Genomic DNA, 21,337 nt, shown 5'->3' on the forward strand with positions numbered 1-21,337 from the left:
TCTTGTTCCCATGTTAATGAGAAGACCCATTTGCATTTCTGTTGGCATTGATTTCTCTTATTGATTGTGATTTCCGCTGTGTTGACTCTAGCTGCATGGTTGGACAATCTCCATTAGGGAAACTCCTGGTAAAACTGCACCAAGTGGTATCAGAGCACAAGATTCGTTCTTGTGATTGCAGATCCATTTTCCTAAACTTGCTAAGTTTGGGATTTGGTGTTTGTGGGGTGGCAGAACTAGGGATGTGACCTACACCAATAAGGGGCTTGTGCAAGGTGGTTAGGAAGAGGATTTGTGGCTGACTGTTAGAGGTATCCCATTGGTAGAAGATTGCTAATTGAGGCAGATTGCAAGTGTGTATTCTGTAGATCGTCGAAGAAGACAATTGAAGCATTGTAATCAGATTGTTGAAGTTGAGGCAGTTGCACCAGTGGATTGGAAGGATGCTACCGAGAACGATGAACCCTAAGAGACTACAACAAATGATGGAGGAATTTAGAATTGAGATGAGGACTAAGATCCATAGCTCTAATTGGATTAAGAAGGAATCCTAAGATAGAAGATGAAAACGAGGAAGTTGTTGAAGACCTTGAGACTGTTAAAGTTGATTTCTCTACAAAAGAGGAAAGATTGTTAAAAGCTATGGCAAATGGGTAAGAATCATAGAATGGATTTTTTTGCTTGTCTGATTGATTACATCCTAGAGATTTGATTGATTGGATTGGTGAATTAGAGGATTACTTTGAGCTTGAGGATATTAAGGATCCACAAAGGGTTAGGTTAGCTCAAACCAAGTTGAAAGGTCATGCTACCTTATGGTGGAAAGAACTACAAAAGGATAGGGAAGATAATGGTGAGTCTAAGAAAACTAGATGGAGGGTTATGGTTTCTAGAGTTAAGGGCAAATTCATATCGGAGGCTTATGAATTGGAAAAGGTAGCTAGGTACATTAATGGCTTGAGACTTAATATCTAAGATGAGTTAAGCATGTTGAGGATCAATGCAATAAAAGATACTTATCAGTATGCCCTAAAGGCAGAAGATAAGTTGAAAAGGAGACAAAGCAGCCCTAGAGGAAGGGAAAAGCAAGTCAATAACATAAACAAAGAGAAGCGAGTAGTTGAAGAGGGATGTGATCAGAAGATTCTTAGGAGAGGCAATGGCAACAAGGATTTTGAAGGTAATTGTTCCAAATGTGGGAAAATAGGACATAAACCTTTTCAATGTCCTAAGGTTTCTAACAAGGGCATAGGTAAACGAATCTTGTGGCACATGAGCATTTTCTTGATGAACATGAAGAAGGTATGGTTGCCCCTGAAATAGGAGAATCTCTTATGAGTAGGAAAGTATGTTGAGTAAGAAAGAAGTTGATCCTATGCAAAGGAGTTGTTATGAGAAATTGGTATTGTAGTTGTATTAAACAAAGGAGATTAAAGCTCCTTATATAGATTTACAAAGAGAATATTTCTAAAAGAAACAATTGTGAACTAAAGACAGAAATAGAAACTACTAAATAAACAAACTAACTAAGATGGCCATTAAAAAAATATTCTAATACCCTCCCTTAATGGTCATTGTTCAACTAATGTCTTTTGACCAGAAATTCTTCAAAACATCTTGCTACTGCTGAGACTCTCCTTGGATCTGCAAAATGTTAATCACCAAGAAGCCAAAATTCACCCATAAAAGAACAGACAAGGGTGCCCCCTTCTTCAGAATGCTTTGCAACAAGAGACAAGAAGCTACCATTGACTCTACCATTGACATAAGTTTGCCACTAACCCTCCTAGAATCAACAAAACATCTAACCAGAAATCATCACAAAAACATCCAACCTGATGTTGGATAATGAAGCTGCTCTTCTCTAGAGACAGAGACAAACACCGAGAACAGCTAAAATGATTTTGAGGAAAAATCAACAAACCCTCCAAACTTTGCAAGTGAGCATGATGCTCCAAAACAAACTGCAAAAAGCCACAATTTTCTAGGAAAAAATCGACAAAAACCCAACACAATTTTTGAAATGAAAAATTGATCAGAACCCAGCATGATTTTTGAGGTGAGAAATCAATCAAAACCAAAAAGAATTCGAGACACGGATAAGAGAATACAAAGCTTTGTTTTTGAGGAAAAATGGTAAAATGCACCAGATAATTTTCGAGGAAAAAATTATAAACCCACAAAGGAATCCCACGCAACTTTGTAAATTACAGAATCAAAAATTTCTAAGGGAAAAATACATAAGCTCATAAGAAATTTTTTAAGGGAAAAAATTACGAAAAACCCATCAAATTTTTTTTAAGGGAAAAAAATATGAAAACCCATTAGAAAATTTTTAAGGGAAAAACTTATGAAAACCCACCAGAATTTTTAAGGGCAGTAAAACATGAGACTTTGCATGGTAAACCAGCACATCTAAGTACATGCAACAAACACTCAAGTACATGCAACCCTAAAAAAAAGAGACTTTTGTTGCAACCAAGAAATCGTACAATCAAAACCCTTAACCAAGCTTGTGATTTCCAACAAAAATCCTTAAGACAAACCACAAAAGTTTCATAAAATACCTCTAACGATTTTTATTTCTAAAAATCGAAACGTAAAGTTCTAAAAAAAATTCCAAATCAAAAGAGGCTCAAATTTTTCTTAGAGAAATTGTCAAAATTTTATGAAATCCCATCCACCTACTCTAATACCACGTTATGGTAAATCGATGTTGTTGTAGTACAATACAATGGAGATGAAAGCTCCTTATATAGATTTACAAAGACGATGTTTCTAAAAGAAACAATCGTAAACTAAAGACAAAAGTAAAAACTACTAAATAAACTAAAGACCAAGGATAACTTTAGTGGTGAATATTTGCCAAATGGCTAATTTCACTCATTGAGAACCTTGAATTTGGCAAAAAATATTGCACTTTTGAGGTGGTCATATCGCCCATACTTTATGGAAATTAGGTCCCGTGCTTAGGTCAATCGCCAATAACGATACATAACTATTTTTATTTTGGTGATGACGTAACCAATGTAATTTAATCTTTCCACGTAATAAATTATATACTTTTTGCCTTCAATTTTCGAAGCATGTCTTATTCGATGGTCACTTTCGCCAATCTATGGTAACATTTAAGTTAGGTTATATGTAAATTACATATACTTGACAAGTGTCTCTATTCCGAAGACTTTCCAAGGAACTTTTTATCCTTCCAATCTTTGGCCCGAAATAGTATCCGTTGTGGGCAAGTGTCATTATTCTATAAACTCTCACTAAAACTTGTTACTCTTTAACATTTTAGCCTGAAATAGGAATTATACCATTGATGTAGGATCATCTAATGGTTATTAAAAAGTGTTATTGTATTTTGGATAATAAAAAATTATGGTTTGTAGGTATTTGTACATTTGGTCATGATTGTTTAAAATAATTAAAGATTTGCTAGGGTTTTACGAAATTTTCATATGACGGAAAAAAAAATTGCCACTAAAAATAATTTTTTTCCTATTTTGGAAAAAAAAATCGCCAATACAAATTTTTTTTTGCCCCTAAAATAATGTTGGATTCACCACGATTTTATATATTTTTCCAAAGAGGGGTTTCTTAAAGTTATCCCTGCTAAAGACTAACTAAGATGATCATTAAAGAAACATTATAATATTCTAATAGGAGTTAGTTTAGGACTGTTAACAATTAAGGAGGCAAATGTTGTAGGGACTGTTAACAACTAAGGAGGCAAATGTTGTAGAGTTATTATGGACAGTGGTAGTATGATTAACCTTGTATTAGAGGTGATGGTACAAGAACTTGGCTTAAGGAGACTTAAACACCCTTGTCCTTGTGGAATAAGTTGGTTTCATGATGATCATATGGTGGAGATGACAGAACTCAATTTCAGTATTGGACAATGTGTAATGAGATTTAACATGAGAGCTTGTCATGTTTTGTTAGGAAGGCCTTGGCAATATGATAAGTTGGTTTCATGATGATCATATGGTGGAAGTAACAGCACAAAGTTGGGTTGATTACAATATTGGACAATGAGTGATGTGGTCTAACATGAGTGCTTGTTATGTTTTGTTACGAAGACCTTGGCAATATGATAAAAGTGTGATTCATGATTGCAAAAGAAACATGGTTTCTATTGTGAAGGATGGACAGTTCACTTCGATTCCTTTGAAGGAAAGTGCAAAGAACTTGAGCATGATGAAGACTAACTATTGTAGATCAGATGGAGAGTGGTGTGCAGCAAGTGGCTAAGGAAGCATCTGAGGTTGTAGAATTGAGGAAGGATCTAGTGATTGGGTCAAAACCTAAGAAATTGTTGGTGACTGATAACAACAAAATGGTGTTGTTGCAGTAGAAGCAAATAGTGATTGCTGATCAATTGAAAACTAGTGGCAAAGGCAAGTTGCATGAGTTTGGTGATCAAAACATGAGTAGCGGAAACAGTAGCAGAGTGTTACCTGATGAGGAAGGCTTTACTTATAAGTTTAAGAAGTCTAGATACAACAGCAGTAAGAAGCCATTTGCATACTATGATTGTTGCAGACAGAGAATATTTGGATTAAGAATGAACATGGGATTTATGTCATGAGTCTTGTCAGATGTTCGTTAGTTCCTCTTATGGAACATTTTCTATTCACTTAGGGTTTCTGATGCAAAGGCATCCTTGGGAAGCTGGCAATCTTGCATCAACCAAAAATATTTCCTTTTGGTTCTTGTTCTTGTTTGTCAGTTTCTGTATTTTGTGTGGTGATCGTCCTAGTTGGTTCGTTATTCCATGCAATTCTTATGATGTGTTCTAGACATCATGGTAAATCTATATCTAGGTTCACATTTTGATTGGTTTATTCCTGATGAAGTTATCCTAAGATTAGTCTGGTCCTATTTGCTCTTCTTGTTCTTACGGGCTGTTTGGATTTTTCAATCTTGCGAACTGTTCCATGATCTGCAAAGCTTAATGGCACATATCTCAATGTTCTTGGATCATGTGTGAACTTATGTCTTGAATCACAGAGGCTTACATGATTTAAGTAATGAGATCTATATGATTTGGGTCCTGGCCTATATGTAGTAATATGTTTCCTACTTTGTTGGTGAATGCAATTAGTCTGGCCAACTTGTGGCTTGCAATCTTGTCTATAAGTTGCAGTAGTTCTTGTTTAGGTAGTAGTCACAAAGGGGAAGAAGTTATGAAGTGTGGAGATAGATCTGAGAAGGTAGTTAGTGTCTTAAGTAATGAGGTATGTCTGCCAAATTTTTGTAAACTGCACTTGCAGGCCAATATGATGTATATTCTTGTTCTTGTGAAGATCCATTTGCATATCTGCTGGTGTTGATTTCTGTTATTGGTTTTGATTTCTGCTGTCTTGACTCTAGCCACATGGTTTGACCATCTTCATTGGGGAAACTCCTACATTGACTGCACCATTTATTATGAGAAATTGGGAGATGAAAAAGGTATCCTAGTGTAGTAAGGTCATTAAGGATGGATAACACCTAGAGGAAGATAACCTGTGGCACCGAAATTTACAATTTGAAGAGACACAACATGAGTTGATACAGAAAATAGATAAGGACACAAAAAATTACTTCTATTAGCCTTTCTAAACTACTGAAGTAAAATCCTAAAATTGCAATTTTAGCAAATTACTAAGAGGAGGCAAAGGCAAAGAAGATAAAATTGTTGATGTTATAGCGGCAGGAGTTCTCTCTCTCCTAAATTCGAAATAAATAACTGATAGAACCGTCTTTCTGAAGTAGTGTTTCATTTCAAATAAATATCTATATTTTATTGAAGCCAATTCATCACATAAAGCTGCTTCATTTTTTTTGTAACGTCATATTTGCATGTAAGAGGTCAACCCTTCATTGTCAAGACAATGGAAGGTCGAGACAAGTTTAATATACTTCACAAAAGAATCCACATGTACATACAAATTGATATTTCTGCTCCAAGGAGATCGATACGAAGGTGAATTCATTGTTTTCTGTATATTCACTTGTGAGAGGTGCTATTTATTGTTTCCATTCAGCTTGGTGTTTGGCTAAATTGTAAATCAGTATTTTCTGCTCTTGTATTATATATACAAGTGATATATTTGTGGCTGGATTTTTCTCCCTCAAATTGGAGGGTTTTCCTAGGGTATTTGTTGTGTCTTCTTGTTCATTACTATATTTTGCTGCTTATCTTCATTTCTAGTATGAAAATTAACAAAAGTTATAGAGGAACTGTTAACAAGTTACAAATACAAAGATCTAATGACAAAAGTTTCAAGGAGTTAAAAGGGATCAAAAGGAAGCGAACACTTTGATGATAGGGTGAGGGCTGACACCATATTAACAAGGAAAAACTAGAAAGACCTAATCAACTTGTCATAATCAAAAAAGAAACCAAGAGAAAAATTTCAGATATGGCAATCCATTTCCTACACCATTCAAAGAGCGAGTCTCGGGCATGGTGATTAAGCCATGGAATCTACTAATTAATTCACGGTTTCTCAAGATAGCGTTAAGTAAAAGTTTAAAAAGAAGATCAGCCTAAGACTAAACTTGCTATAGAATGAGGAGCTTTTTGGATGCTAAACACTTTACAGTACTTGATAGAATATTGTCCATGCATTCAAGGATCTAGTACCCCGTCCAAAGACAAAGATATTGTAAAGAGGTTCAGACTATTATAGAAAGTTTAGTAGATGTATACGAAAGTACCAATTCCTTGTGAATCTTTTTAAATAACTGTAATTGCTATTTCATGTGAAGTGTGATGCTAGACAGTTATGAGACTTTCAGTTATTTGGTCTCATTAATTATGATTATTTAAATTTCATGTGGAATATTGGAAAGCATTACAGTAGAATTCCTTATGAATGCCTATTTTGATTTTTTTAATGAAATTATTATTTAAAAATATAATATAATTATTTAAATTTCATGTGGAATATTTCGAAAGTGATATAAAGGATTTCAATATGAATGACTAATGTATATTTCGATTCTGTTAATTATTTTATAATGATGATGGTATCTAATCCTTCCTTGTCAGCAGAATGCAGGAGAAGATCCATCTTGCAAGCAGAGCAAGAGTATCATCAAATCTGGGAAGGAGTTACCTTAAAATGTCTAGATGCCTACCTTTCTCCTCTGGTGCAATTTAGAAATTTGGCCTAAACCATTAAATTAGGACACGGTTATCATCCAGACAAAATACACCTTTGACCAAAAGTCAAAAAATTGAAAACACAACGGATTTTCCTGAAATTTCAGCATTTGTTCTTCATGATCTGCATGTTTTGTAATCGAAAACAACAACAAAATTGAGAAACATCACTGTATTTTCGGATATCTGAAAAAAAGGTTTTTGGACTTTTGGTGCATTCTATCTAGAGGATAGCCGGCATCATTAAATTATGCTCATCATTGTTAAAGAACAACCATGGCAATCTCTTATATTCCACTATGCATTTAGATATTGTATTTATATGTGTGTGCGCGTCCGCGTATAAATGTGTATGTATACATATATTGTGTGTGTGTGTGTGCGTGTGCGTGCGCATGTGCGTGCGTGTGTGTGTGCGTGTGTGTGCGTGCGTGCGTGCGTGTGCGTGTGGATGTGCATGTGGGTGTGCATGTGTGTGTGTGTGTGTGTGCGCGTGTGTGTGTGTGTGCGCGTGTGTGTGTGTGCGTGTGTGTGTGTGTGTGAACTTGCATGAAATTTGAATAAATGTAATGAAATGTACACATGTATTTCAAGAACCATTGGCATATGATTATTAACAAAACAATCACATGAGGATCCATGTATAATGCCGTACCTAAACAATAGGGTGCATGTATAGCTACTATTTGATAAGTTGAATATGCAAGGTGAAAGATGATGGTATATATATACACCTTGTTTTTTTTGGCATAATTCATATTATATTGAACCCATTTTTCTTCCTTGGAGGCTTCCATGTGGATTTTAAGGGGAGTTTGGTTGAGGTGGGAAGAGTAACTTTTCTTGCCAGCACAGGCAAGGAGGATTTAATTCCTGCCATCATATTCTCTTCCTGGGGACAGGTGATTTGAATAGGCATTCTTAGCCGAGCTGGAGGTCGAACTTTTATTTTTTCAGTTCTTTGCATTGGACTTCGTTCTGGGGGAAAAAAAGAAGATTGCATATTGGTATTTGTGATTGGTTTTTGGTGGGTTTTTAGAGCCATACCTACAATTGGTGAAGGCTTTGCAGTTTTCATTTTAGCTTGGCTAACAGGCTTGAACTGGAAGCATGACTTTATCTTCTCCATTCTATCATAATTAAGCATAAGATTTTATTACTTCACTGAAATCATAGAAAGGATTCTTTTGTGCTTATGCATTTACCGGCTATGATTTAAAAGATCAAATCCATTTTATATTAATGCCTTGCTGCTAATGCATACTTATCTGAATGGAACAACCGATCCTCTCCAACATATGTAGTTGTTGATATTTAGAGGGGTCATTGATCCTCTGCATGAGTTTTTGCTGTTATTATAATTGTAACATTCAATCCTCTGCTTTGCTTTTTTCTGTTATAATAAGAGGATCATTCAATCTTCAGCTTTGCATTTTGCAGCTTATATCATATGGATCATTCAAGTCTCTGCAAATGCATTTCACAGTCTTGTTAAGACGGATTGTACAATTCCCCACATTCCTCCATGTCATTTATATCAGATAGGGTCATTTGAATCCTGTGCAATTGGTTTATATTAGAGTGAAATAATCATTTTTATACCTTTTATATGGCTGCATATATAAGGATGGACCGTGTGACCCTATGCTATGTAAACTATATTGTTTGTATAGTAAGGATCATACGATCCAAGGCATCCTTATCTACTGTTATAATTAAAAGAAACCGATCACTGGCAATAATAACCTTTTGAATCATGATAAGAAAAAGGAGCAATATATCTATACAATAATTGCACTGAGTATGAAGAGAAAGAAACAATTAGTTCATAATCTAGAGAAGGGTTAAATTATTTCCATCGAGATAACCAACTTTCATTATGATTGCTGCATGATCTTTATCTATGCATTCGGTATATACAAGAAATGAAACCTGATTCCTATTTGATGCATCTACAAGCTTTTCCAGTTAATGAACGAGATGAATATGCACACCTGGATTTGTTTTGCCTTAGGACTTGTCTGATGGAGAGAAGTATTGATCCATATAACTTGCGGACAGAAATTATAAACTGTTTACTTGATCACCTGAACCCATTAACTACTTGATCACCTGAACCCATTAACAGAGATAGCTAACCCTTGGGATGGGAAAATGTGCAACGGTCGAGGTTTGCTAAAACCACAATCTAGTAAGAACAACAAGGCCATTAGGATGTGGATATCCAAACAATGGGTCTATGAAACCCATGACAAGTCCGGTAATGACATTAATTGCTAGGAATTTGTGTTTGTAATTTATATGCGCCTTGGCCAAGGTGGTAACTATGCTACAAGTAGTAACCATCAGTCACTAGAACCAGTAGGGCAATGTCCAGCTGGGAAGGTCACTCTAGTGGGCAAAGATGTTTTTAGGTTGGTTGGCTATGACAGTTGTGGGTTCTACGCGAAGTCTCAGATAGCAGGAAAATTTAAACTGTGTCCACAAGCCTTAGGAAGGGTCACACCACTTCCTTGTGGAAGTCGTGCAAGGATTGTTGGGTCACAATCACAAAATCTTGATAATACTCCTTCGCCCTATAGTGGACGGGAGTTGTGGAAACACAAGCAGATTATACTGACAAGGTCAGGTTTATGTATTTAATTTTGGATATTATTTCTGTTATACAATTTCCTAGCAGTGTTTGTTATTACATTTCTTAATAATGTTATGTTAGTTTCCTATTATATGGAAGCTAATGTTTCATTCTTTAATAAATTTCTCATTATTGTTATAGTAACGGATAAATTGGTTAAAATTAGTTTTATGTGAAGTTAGCTGGTAATTATGTTTAGATAGTAAATGATACTCATTCATGTTTGTAGGAAATGGAATGCAGTTATGATGTTAAGTAAATTTTTCTTTCCTTATAAGTGAAATTTTATTTTCCTATTTTCTTAGACTAGTATAGTGGAGTTGTTACAGAAAAGAGTCACTACCCTTCATCATTTCTGCCCCTTGACAGAGTGAGAGCCTTATTGTCTTCCCTTTCCTTTCTTCTTTAATTAGTCCTTAATTACTATGCTCCCTTCTTTCTCCCTTCATATCCCACTTTCAAATGAAGTTCTCTTCTTCCTTTTATATCTCATTTTTTAGGGAGTCACATTGTCATTTCATGCCATTTTACCATCAACTAAACTTAACTAAAATTTTATTATATTATATTTTAATCTTACTATCTTGTATTTTATTATAAATTTTAGTTTTAATGTTTTATATTTTAATTATATTACTAGTGTTATTAAATCCTATTTCAAAAAGGGGACATTACAGATTGTAGAAATAAGCATTTGCACATTGTAAGTGCTTAGCCAGTGAACTTTAGTTTGAGAAATGATCTCGAATGTGTGTTGGGTGATCAGTTGCATACAAACACACAAAATACTTGTTCCCCTACCAACCCCCTGTTATGCCCAAACTTGGTGGATTTTTTTCATTTCCACATTCCCCCATCCATGGAATTTGGAAAAACACTGATTACCTCTCTGTATATATATATATCTGTTTCCCCACCATACCCTAGTGCCCGAAATTTAGGGATTATTTTCTGTTGCCACATCCCCCCATCCCCAAAACTTGGATAATGACTGGTTAGCTCTCTCCTTCCTCTATTCACACATTATATTTTGATGGACTCAAAGAATAGGATAACCCTTAATCTCTTCACTTTCTGAGTTTGTATCATATTTTGCTTCATTTTCTCTAACTTGGCACAATATATATATTTCATTTGATAAAAAGACAATTGAAACAATAGCAATACATTGAACAAAGAATGCAAATAATAAGGATGCGAATGATGTTACATCCCTTGTGAGTTTTTCAAATGACTGCTATAACTATTTCACATTAAGTGTGAAGTTATTTAATTATGAGGATTATTGATGAATGATGGTTTTTATTGAAAACAATTTTCGTAGATGAATAATGTTGTATACTAACAACTTTAAAGAAGATAGTCTAGATGGTTAATATAAATGTAAAATGGTATTTTGGAGTAAGAGTGGCTAATTTTTTTCACGTGTCAGTGGAATGCAGGATAAGATCACCCTCTTGAAGGGGGGGAGAGTATCATCATAGAGAGCGAGTACAAGCTCATGGAGAAAGGTCAGAATTGCCATCCGAGTCAACACCTATAGCTAAGTATCTTGGTCATCAAGTCACCACGTGTTAGGGTTAAGCTGGCTGCTAGTCACCTATTGTAATGGATGCATCTTGGTCCTAAGCATCTCCTTTATCAATTTTAATGGAACATCTTAATTTTATCTCTTTGTATAAAATTATAAATATATATAATGTATAGATGCTTACTTTTTCATGTAAACGTGTTTTTGGTATAAATAATACATAAATATATACATCTACAGTTAAGTCCCTTCCAATATAATTTATATATATATTTGTATATAAATATAAAAAAGATGGGATTTAGGCAATGTGTGACTATAATATTAAATGCTAAGTTCTAACCTTAATGCTGAAAGCTGAATTTGCTAATAATTAAGAAGCAGTGGTGGCAAAAGCTCCACCACCTCATCATTGTAGTGGACAAGGAGCTCAAAGGTCCTTTTATGATAACCTTCATAGACATGGATGAAGGAGAATTTTACTTTCCTTTATGAATTCTGAGGTGGCATCCATATCCTCCTCCCCGTGGACCAAGAAAAAAGGATTACTTATCCTAAAATGAATTCTTTCCTCAAGATTATATCCGTTTATTTTATCTCTTGAAACAGACAACTTGGGCACCTTTAGCATCATTTTTGTTCAATCTCTCATACTATAGCATATCAAGGAACAAAGGGAGTTCATTTTCTAAGGGAGGGTGACATCATTCTAACTTGTGGATGCTAGTCACTTAGAATAAATAGAAGTCGTCCTCCTTATGGGATAAGTATTAAGATAATAGATAATCATCTATTATTAGTTAATGGTAATCTATTTGTAAACTACTATAAATATTAGAATGTTTCTAATATTTTGTTAGCTTTAGTTAGTTGTAGCTTTTTTAGCTTTCTTTCAGCTAGAATAGAATGTTTCTATTCTTTACAATTGTTTCCTAAGAAAATATCGTTCCATTCTTTTGTATATAATGATCTCTCGATCTCTGTTAATAACAAGCAAGTATTTACCAATTACTTTGTAATATGGTATCAGAACATGGTTGGATTGTTTTTCAAAAATAATAATTTCTTATTGAAACTTTTGGTTTTTTTTTTTTAAATTAATCTTTACCTAAATTTATCTACTTCCTAATACCTAGTCTCAACTAGGGTCTCAGAGAAAAATATCTGCAAATTTGTCTAGAAACATTGTGCATTTTCTTGGGCGTTATTCTGAAAATCACAATCTGCAAACTAGTGATTGCGTGGTTTGGAAAAATTGACTTTTGCGTCTGATGAATTGATCTACAACCCCAAAGCATTGTTTTTTTTTCTCTAGATCTACAAATCATGGCTCTCCAAATCGCGATTTCCTTGGGCATTTTTTCTACAACTCAAGTTATTTCTCCATTGCTTGCGACCAACAACCATTTGAAAAAGGGTCTTTTTTGACGTCCATGCATGGAAACAACTTCAGATCAATTGTTTCTTACCACAAATCGAACGTCTTTGGTCTTCAAATCTACCATTTTTCTGCAACTTTGACCATTCATGGCCGCTAGCTAGGGTTTTGCTCGAAACCCCAAATTTTGAACTCAAAATTTTATTTTGATATCAAATTCTTGGTGGGTTTTTTGAGAGCTCAACTGGCATGTCGTCCATTTTTCTAGGTGCCTCAATTTTTGTGCTTCAATTTTTTGTGGCTAATGATCGGCTCTCTCAAATTCCACCCGGCAAGATAGCTGCCGAAATTTGGACACATCGAAAAGGTCTTCATGAGACTTCTAACAAAAGCAGATCTTTCTTTTTGAAGAACACTTTGATTTCTATTGTCATGGATGAGAGAACCTCACTCCAGGCACCACCTAAATAGGATTCAGGAAATCTATGATTAGTTGCTTACCATCGGTCGCAAGATGGAGGAAGAGGACATTGTGGTAATCATTCTTCAGAGTTTACCAAAGTCCTATGAGCATTTTATCAAGACTCTCAACATCACGTCTTCTAGTGTTGATTTGAATTTAATTGATCTCTACACACTTTTGCTTCAACAAGATCTATGGAAACAACAATTCGATAGAAGCTCCACCTCCACAAAGCAAGCCTTTGCTACTAAGTCTTTTCAGAAGGATAAAAGCAAGTTTCAACAGAAGTCTTTTGCTCCAGCATCAGATGGGTCCTGGAAGAACATTCAATGCAACTATTGCCACAAGTTTGGACAGATGAAAGCTGAATGTCGAAAATGCATAGCTACACAATCTAAGCAATCAGGTTCGTAGCCCAAAGCGAACAAAGCAGAGCACACTGAGCGGACAGAATCTACTTTTTACAACTTCATGGCTAAAAGACCTGTAGATCATGTCAAGTCGTCTGCCTAGTACATTGATTGAAGTGCCTCTCGTCATTTCATGCACCGCAGAGACTAGTTTACTAGCTACCAGCCTTATTTGGATTCTATTATTTTTGGTGGTGGAGAAGAGTACACTATTGTTAGCAAAGGCAACATTCAGATTCAGTCTACTCAGAAATCTCATTTTCCTCGATGTGTACTATGTTCCAGAGATGGAACTAAATCTACTCTCAGTCAGTTAGTTACTGTGATATTCTCCACACTTGTCACCTTCAGTTCACATCAATGCACCATCATTGATCAGACAATTCAGTCTACTATTGCAGTGGGTCTTGAGGATCATGGTCTTTTTAGACTTGCTGATTATGGTGATTCTCGGAACTTAGCTATGGCTGCTCGGCAGTCTCCTATTAGCACAATTTGGTATCAACGATATGGGCACTTAAATGTGCATTATCTCTCACAACTTGCTAGGGATGACCTTGTTCTTGGATTGCCAGAGATTCAAACTCAACAGCTTGGAGTTTGTAATGCATGTCAGGTTGGGAAGCACCATCGCACACCTTTCACAAGTGGTGATTCATGATGCGCTTCTCAAGTATTTCAACTTGTTCATGCTGATATCTGTGGACCTATGGCCACTCCTTTTGTTCTTGGGTCTAGGTATTTTCTATAGTTTATTGATGATTTTAGTAAAAAAAATGTGGGTGTATTTGCTTAAAAAGAAATCAAATGCATTTCCTATATTTCAAAAGTTTAAACCTTTAGTTGAAAAAGAGTCTAGGAAATCTATTATTACTCTTAGATCAAACAATGGGGGAATTTTGTTCTAATGCATTCTCTAGCTTCTTAGATACTCATGGCATCAAACACTAGTTAACCACACCTCACACACCACAACAGAACAATGTAGTTGAACGATGAAACGGAACAATCGCTGATATGGCTCGATCCATGCTCAAACACAGGCATGTTCTAAAGAAGTCTTGGGCAAAAGCAGTTAACACTGCAGTTTATCTATTGAACCGATCACCCACAGTGGTGGTCAAAGGTAAAACTCCAGAAGAGGCTTGTTTAGGTCACAAACCCAAAATCAATCACCTAAAGGTTTTTGGCTCCCTTGCTTTTGTTTGGATCCCTAATGCGTCATGCACCAAGTTGGATGCCAAGAGTCACAAACTCATACTTGCTAGATACAATAGTCTTCACAAAGCCTATTGCCTGATCGATGTGGAGACATCTTGTCTCAGCTATAGTTGTGATGTAGTCTTTGATGAGCAGCGAGGACCATTCATACATGTTTCTCTTGTTCCTAATCTAGCGGACCAACCTATGAAGGCTTATGATTTAGGAGTTCGACTTCCGTTAGGTTCACCTAATGGGAGGGCTCCAGTCGTTCCTACAGCTCTAGTAATACCAGTGATCCTTGTACAAACACCTCCATCTTCTCCTGTAGGATCACCTCAATTTGTAGATGCTTCACCGGAGTTTGATCCAAATTCTTCTGATGAAGAACCTGATCACCAAGCATCTCCTGATACTATTGTTGGTCATTCTCCTCTCCAGCCTAAGCGGTGGGCTAAGACACTTGCTGATCTTTGTGATGGTGAGCTCATTGATGGGAGAACTGCTCAGAAAAAGAGCAAACCTACAGAGTATGTTGACTTTGCTCTCATGGCCAACATTCATAGTGTGTTTGAACCTCAAACATATTCCAAGGCTAAAGGAGTTCCAAAGTGGGAACAAGCCATGACTTCTGAACACTAGAGCCTACTAATAACACCTGGATCCTTTTTGATCTTCCACCAGGGAAGGAACCCATTGGCCGCAAATGGGTTTACAAAATCAAATACAAATCGGATGGTACTTTGGATAAGTACAAAGCTCATTTAGTTGCGAGGGCTTTTCTTAGTGTCAGGGCATTGATTATGAGAAAACCTTTGCTCCTATTACAAAGATGAGCACCATCAGATTCGTCCTAGCCATGGCAACTCAGTTTGGCTGGAAGGTCCATCAAATGGACGTCAAGAGTGCTTTCCTGAATGGTGATATCCATGAAGAGGTCTACATGACGCAACCTCCTGGTTTCAAGGTTGCTGGTAAAGACCATCAAGTTCTCAAATTAGTAAAAGCTCTCTATGGCTCGAAGCAGGCCTCTCGAGCATGGTACATAAAAATTGATAAGTACCTCAATGATCAAGGCTTTAAGAGGAGTTCTTCAAACTCAAATTTGTGCATCAAGACTACTGACAGTGACATCATCCTTTTGGTTATTTATGTGGATGATTTGATCATCATTGACAATTCGACATCTTTGATTCAAGGAATCAAACAAAATTTATGCCAGTCTTTTGATATGACTGACCTTGGGCTCATGCATTATTGCCTAGGTGTTGAGGTTTGGCAACAGTCTTTTGATATATTCATCTCTTAATTCAAATATGTCAGGGCTCTGTTAGAAAAATTTTGTATGGAGGACTGCAAGCCCACATCTACACCTATGGAGAAAGGTCTCAAGTTATCAGCCAAGTTTGATTCTCCTTTCCTTGATGATACTACATACAAGCAACTAGTAGGCAGCCTCATCTACCTCTCCACTACTAGGCATGATATCAACTTCACAGTCAGCTATGTCTCACGCTTTATGACAACTCCTAAAGTTGATCATTGGATGGCCACAAAGCGTGTGCTTCGTTATGTGAAGGGCACTTCAGATTATGAACTTCTTTACTCTCGAAGTTCTCATCCTAGACTCAATGGGTTCACAAATTCAGATTGGGCATGCTCTGTTGATGATAAAAAGTCAACTTCTGGATGTGTTCAATTTGGGATCCGGTGCAATCACATGGACCAGTAAGAAGCAGTAGGCAATTTCTCTCTCCTCTACAGAGGCCAAATATAGAGGACTATTAAGGCAAGATCTGAAGCAGTTTGGCTTTGTCGAATGCTTGGGGATATGCAGATGTTCATTGTTACTACATATGACAGCTAGTTGAAGAGGAGACGATAGATTTGTAGTATGTTCCTATGACAGATCAAACTGCAAACATTCTCACCAAGCCTCTTGGTCTTGATAAGTTTGTCAAATTCAGAGGACAGCTTAGTGCTGTAGATAGATTAACCATTAAGGGAGGGTATTACAATAATAGATAGTCATCTATTATTAGTTAATGGTGATCTATTTGTAAACTATTGTAAATATTAGAATGTTTCTAATATTTTGTTAGCTTTAGTTAGCTGTAGCTTTTTTAGCTTTCTTTCAGCTAGAATAGAATGTTTCTATTCTTTACAATCGTTTCCTAAGGAAAAATCATTCCATTCTTTTGTATATAACAACCTCTCAATCTCTGTTAATAACAAGCAAATATTTACCAATTACTTCGTAATAATTAGGACAATATATTGGGTATTAAAACCAGATTATAGTGTAGGATATTATGCAAGGAAAAGGGAGACTATTCTTTCTGCTTGAGCATATTACGAATTTTGAATTCGATATTTTCATGCAGCGTTTAATTATCAAACAAGGTGCTCCTTAGATGGCTTCTTGGTATTCATTTGTGCATGCCGAAATAGTGTGCCCTTTTCAATAGCTTATGAGATACTGAAATAATACCAGCAATTTGCAAGATAGCTTTCACTACCTATCGATTGAAACAGGCAACCATCTAGAGCTCGGAGCTATAGAGGTTGCACATAGATCAATTACTCTTCATGTGAAGAACAAAAGGGATTCGATCCCTAAGTTCCTCCATTCTCCAATGTTGAACCACACGAACAATTATTTTTTATTAATGATTGAATTGTCATTTTATTGATACCAATTTCTAGTCATCATGATCGAATGGAATCAATCGTAAGCATGATCTTTCTGAATGAGAAGCATATCAAATCTGAATGAGCATGCACTTCTTTTTCAAAAATGATTGCATTGTCATTTTACTGATACCGATTTCTACTCATCATCATTGAATGGAATTAATTGTAAGCATGATCTTAGTGCAGGAAAAGCATTAAAATCAGAATGAATGTGTATAACAGTCATGGCTGTATATTATTAGAATGCATGAATCTTATTGTATGGATGAAGTAAAACCAATGCTGTACAAGATTAGCAGGCACTGCTGTCGATTCATCATAGGGAAATATCATCTTCAATCATATTGCATATGTATTGAATCCTGATTCTTATAAGCATCTTAATGTAATTGAGTTCATCAAAGTCTGTGATTTTGATATGAATGCATACATCATTGTAAAATTTGTATTTCTGATATGAAACTGTGATTCTTTATGAATCTGTGGCTCTGTTATGAATCATTATATCGTATGTGAATTCTACCATTCTAATATGAATCCATATATCATTGTGAATTCTGTATTTCTGATATGAATCTGTGATTCGTTATCAATCTATAATCCTGATATGAATCGGTATATCATTTGTGAATCTACCATTCTGATATGAATCAATACATCTTCATCAGTCTGAATTACATTTAGGGATGAGCATATCAACCTTGATCCTGTGTAGCAGATATGAAATTGCAACTTACTTATGAATCTGCATAACGGTTAAGCCATTCTTAGAAGTACATGACTGTCATAACCTAGCCTTCAAACTACGGGCACAAACTGTTCTTATTCAACAAACTGCCCCATCTGTGGGGTGATACTTTAATACTTACATGATGTACAATGATACACTTGACAATTTAATAATACTGTAAATTTCATGAATGGTAAATGATCCTTTGGTTGGGCAAACCCAGATCATTATATGAATATGACAATAAGTCATCAATGAGAATATTGTCTCATTTTTCTTGGATTATTGTGTCAAACCTGATCAGATAAGATAAAGAATAACAACATTTGGGAAGGGTTTTCATTTCTTATCCTTGGAAGGAAAACAGAATGAAGGAGATAAAATCAATCGTATTAAAAATGAATTATAACAGTGGAGAACTGTTGGGAAGGGACTTTAGTTAGCTTGGTTGTGAACCATTAAAAAACTACAGATGCTTTGTATATGCCAGTGAGTCACTTAAGGTCATTGGTCCACTATCGCCAAGCTGGAAAGTAAGCCCTATTAAGGTCAAGTAAGACCGAATGAGTCTTAAAGGCTTGATAGAAGAGTAAGGTGGCGATACTGACAGCACGAAGTACAGTGCTTAGACTAATAGAATCTTGGCCAAGGTGGTGCTACGCAATGATATTATATCCATCAGTCACATGAACCAGTAGTACACGTCTAATCAGGAAGGTCATTCTTGTAGGTGTGGATGTCTATAGGAGTGTAACCAATCATGATTGTTGGGGGTACTAAACAACAAAGACTCAGATGGCAATGATAAGACCCATAACCCAGCTTTGCACCCCTTTATGTAGGGCCGGGTCATTTCTCAAAGGAAGTTGTGTGGGGTCAATGGATGGGAGATAAAGTCTTTGAAAATGCTCTCCCTCTCCTTGGATGACATCAAGATCGATATCGGAAAAAGAACAAATATCAGATATTCCTTCTTTTACAAGTTTCTATGATCTAATTCAGTCATTCAGTTTATTTTCTTTCTAGATAAATCATTTTCAAATTTATTGGTTATTCTAATGTCATGTGAAGGTAGTTACTTTTGACGATCGTATTTTCCTTTATAGCGAAGTTGATTAAATCTGTTATTGGAAGCTATCATATTCATGTGAAAATGAAACAGTTATTTTCTGCTAGTCAATTAAAAAAATTATTTCCTGTGAAATGATCGGTAAATGTTTAAAATTTAAAAAGTTTTGGCATGTTACAGATGATCTGAATATTTAATGATAACACATGATATGTACGTATGTACTGTATTAATAGTGCTTTAAAGGTAAGCTGAAATGTAATCAATATTTAAATCTGAATACAAACTTTTTATATAAAGTGCTTCATGCTCTTTTGAGAGATTGGTCATAGGTTATTATGCGGCTTACCTCCACATAAGGTTTTGTTTTCCTCTTCAACTTTGTTTTGAAATTGTCTGTGTCAATCTTTCTTTGAGCTGACCCTGACTCTGTCCTTGACTTCTTTGTCTTCACAGCCGCAGCCATATTTACATCTTCCGTATCTTGATCCATGTCATCTGTGTAAATGTCTTGCAGAAGATTAGGAGAAATGATAATTACACTAAATCAGCAAATATTGAAGATGGTAGTCATTTTACACAACTCCAATCTTAGGTTAATCTTCACATTTGTTTTTTTAACAATATTTGCATTTATAATAATTGTTGTTTTTCTAAAGTATTTTAATAAAGAATAGCAAACTTTTAGCAAATAAATCTATAATGACAACAGTTCTACAATCTGTATAATTCTGCAATTTGTCTTCAAACTTCTACCTTCATCTGAAATTGATGGACCTTCATCATCAGCACCAGCAGCAACAAAGTCTTCCATGTCATCTTCTTCCATTTCATAGTCTTCCACATACTCTACTTCAGGCTCTGGCTCCTGTTAAACAAAAGAACATAAAGAAGATTTTACTGAACAAAAAACAGAAGCAGTGTTATGCATCAGAATGATAGTCAAAAGATGCAACAACAACTATATAAACCTGAAGCAATCAGAAATGGACCTCTGGAAGGAATAACATCAAACATAAATAGTACAACAAACCTCCTCAGCATTGTCCTCTTCTTCACTAGCTGCCTGCATTTCCTCCATTTCTAGGACCTTTTCATATTCTTTCACAGGGAAATTGTATATGTCACCATAAGTGCCACTTTGTAACCTGTCTATTAGTTCTTTCTCTATGGCCTGATCACAATTCAAAATCATGAGTGAACAGATGAAAAAGAGCACAAAGATATCAAAATGAGAAAAAAACAATACGCTATCCTACTCTATCTAGAACAGCTGCTATTTCAGCTTTTGCTTCTCTCCTTGCTTCTCTCTTCCTCTGCTTGGTAGGCATAGTCATGACTTTCTCCCTGAAAAACAAGAACCAAAAGGCATAAGAAACTTCTAGCTCAACCTGCAAATAGCTTGTTAAAACTGTTTTTCTATAGACTGTATATATAAGAATACAAATTCCCTCAGAACATGAAAGTACTCAAACTTAGTAACTTCAATATCTTACAAGGTGACTAAATACAGAATACTTACACTTCCGTGTGCTGCGGCAACATAGGGTATAGCATATCAATTATCATGGGTACACTCAAAGCGGTCACTAAATGGAAGGTATGTTTTAAATAAAATGTAAAATATAACTCGTTTACAGTGTTTACAGTCAACTTTCACCTTTGAATTGCTTATTATCCTTGTAAGCTATGAATGTGAAACAGAATGGCCAGAAACAATATACCATATTATCGTCACAACATAAGAATAAAATGAAAGCCATAAAAAAATGTTTTGAAGGAAACTGCCATAATATTGGACTTTCTTGATGGAATCCAGTTCAAGAAAAACACCAAGATAGGCAAGCTCCACCAAACTAATTCAATGGATATTGACATATAAAATCTCTAACAGAGATCGTAGATTATAAGATCGACAAGCAAAAGGAACAAGTGAACATAAATGTGCTATCTACTTAACCATACAGTCCGAATCTAATCCCATAATGTAAAATAGTAAATATGGTAGAATACAAGAATATTTTTGGTACCATCTGAAAACACTGCATAAGTACAGAATATAATTTCT

General features: G+C 35.5%; 1 protein-coding gene across 2 annotated transcripts in view; it reads right to left on the reverse strand.

Moving 5' to 3' along the window:
* LOC149540032 (uncharacterized) overlaps positions 1-21,337 on the reverse strand; it is a 115,437-nt gene that overhangs the window by 4,511 nt on the left and 89,589 nt on the right. For both annotated transcript variants that reach the window (XM_089801219.1, XM_089801218.1), the window contains exons 6-9: positions 20,529-20,616; positions 20,303-20,443; positions 20,026-20,137; positions 19,619-19,767 (exon numbers count right to left, since the gene is read on the reverse strand). In XM_089801219.1, the coding sequence (XP_089657345.1) occupies positions 19,619-19,767; positions 20,026-20,137; positions 20,303-20,443; positions 20,529-20,616 (490 nt within the window). The remainder of the gene's footprint in view (positions 1-19,618; positions 19,768-20,025; positions 20,138-20,302; positions 20,444-20,528; positions 20,617-21,337) is intronic.

Source organism: Cupressus sempervirens, chromosome 9 (genome assembly GCF_028749045.1).
Source record: "Cupressus sempervirens isolate cs-2001-9-10 chromosome 9, ASM2874904v1, whole genome shotgun sequence".
NCBI lineage: Eukaryota > Viridiplantae > Streptophyta > Pinopsida > Cupressales > Cupressaceae > Cupressus > Cupressus sempervirens.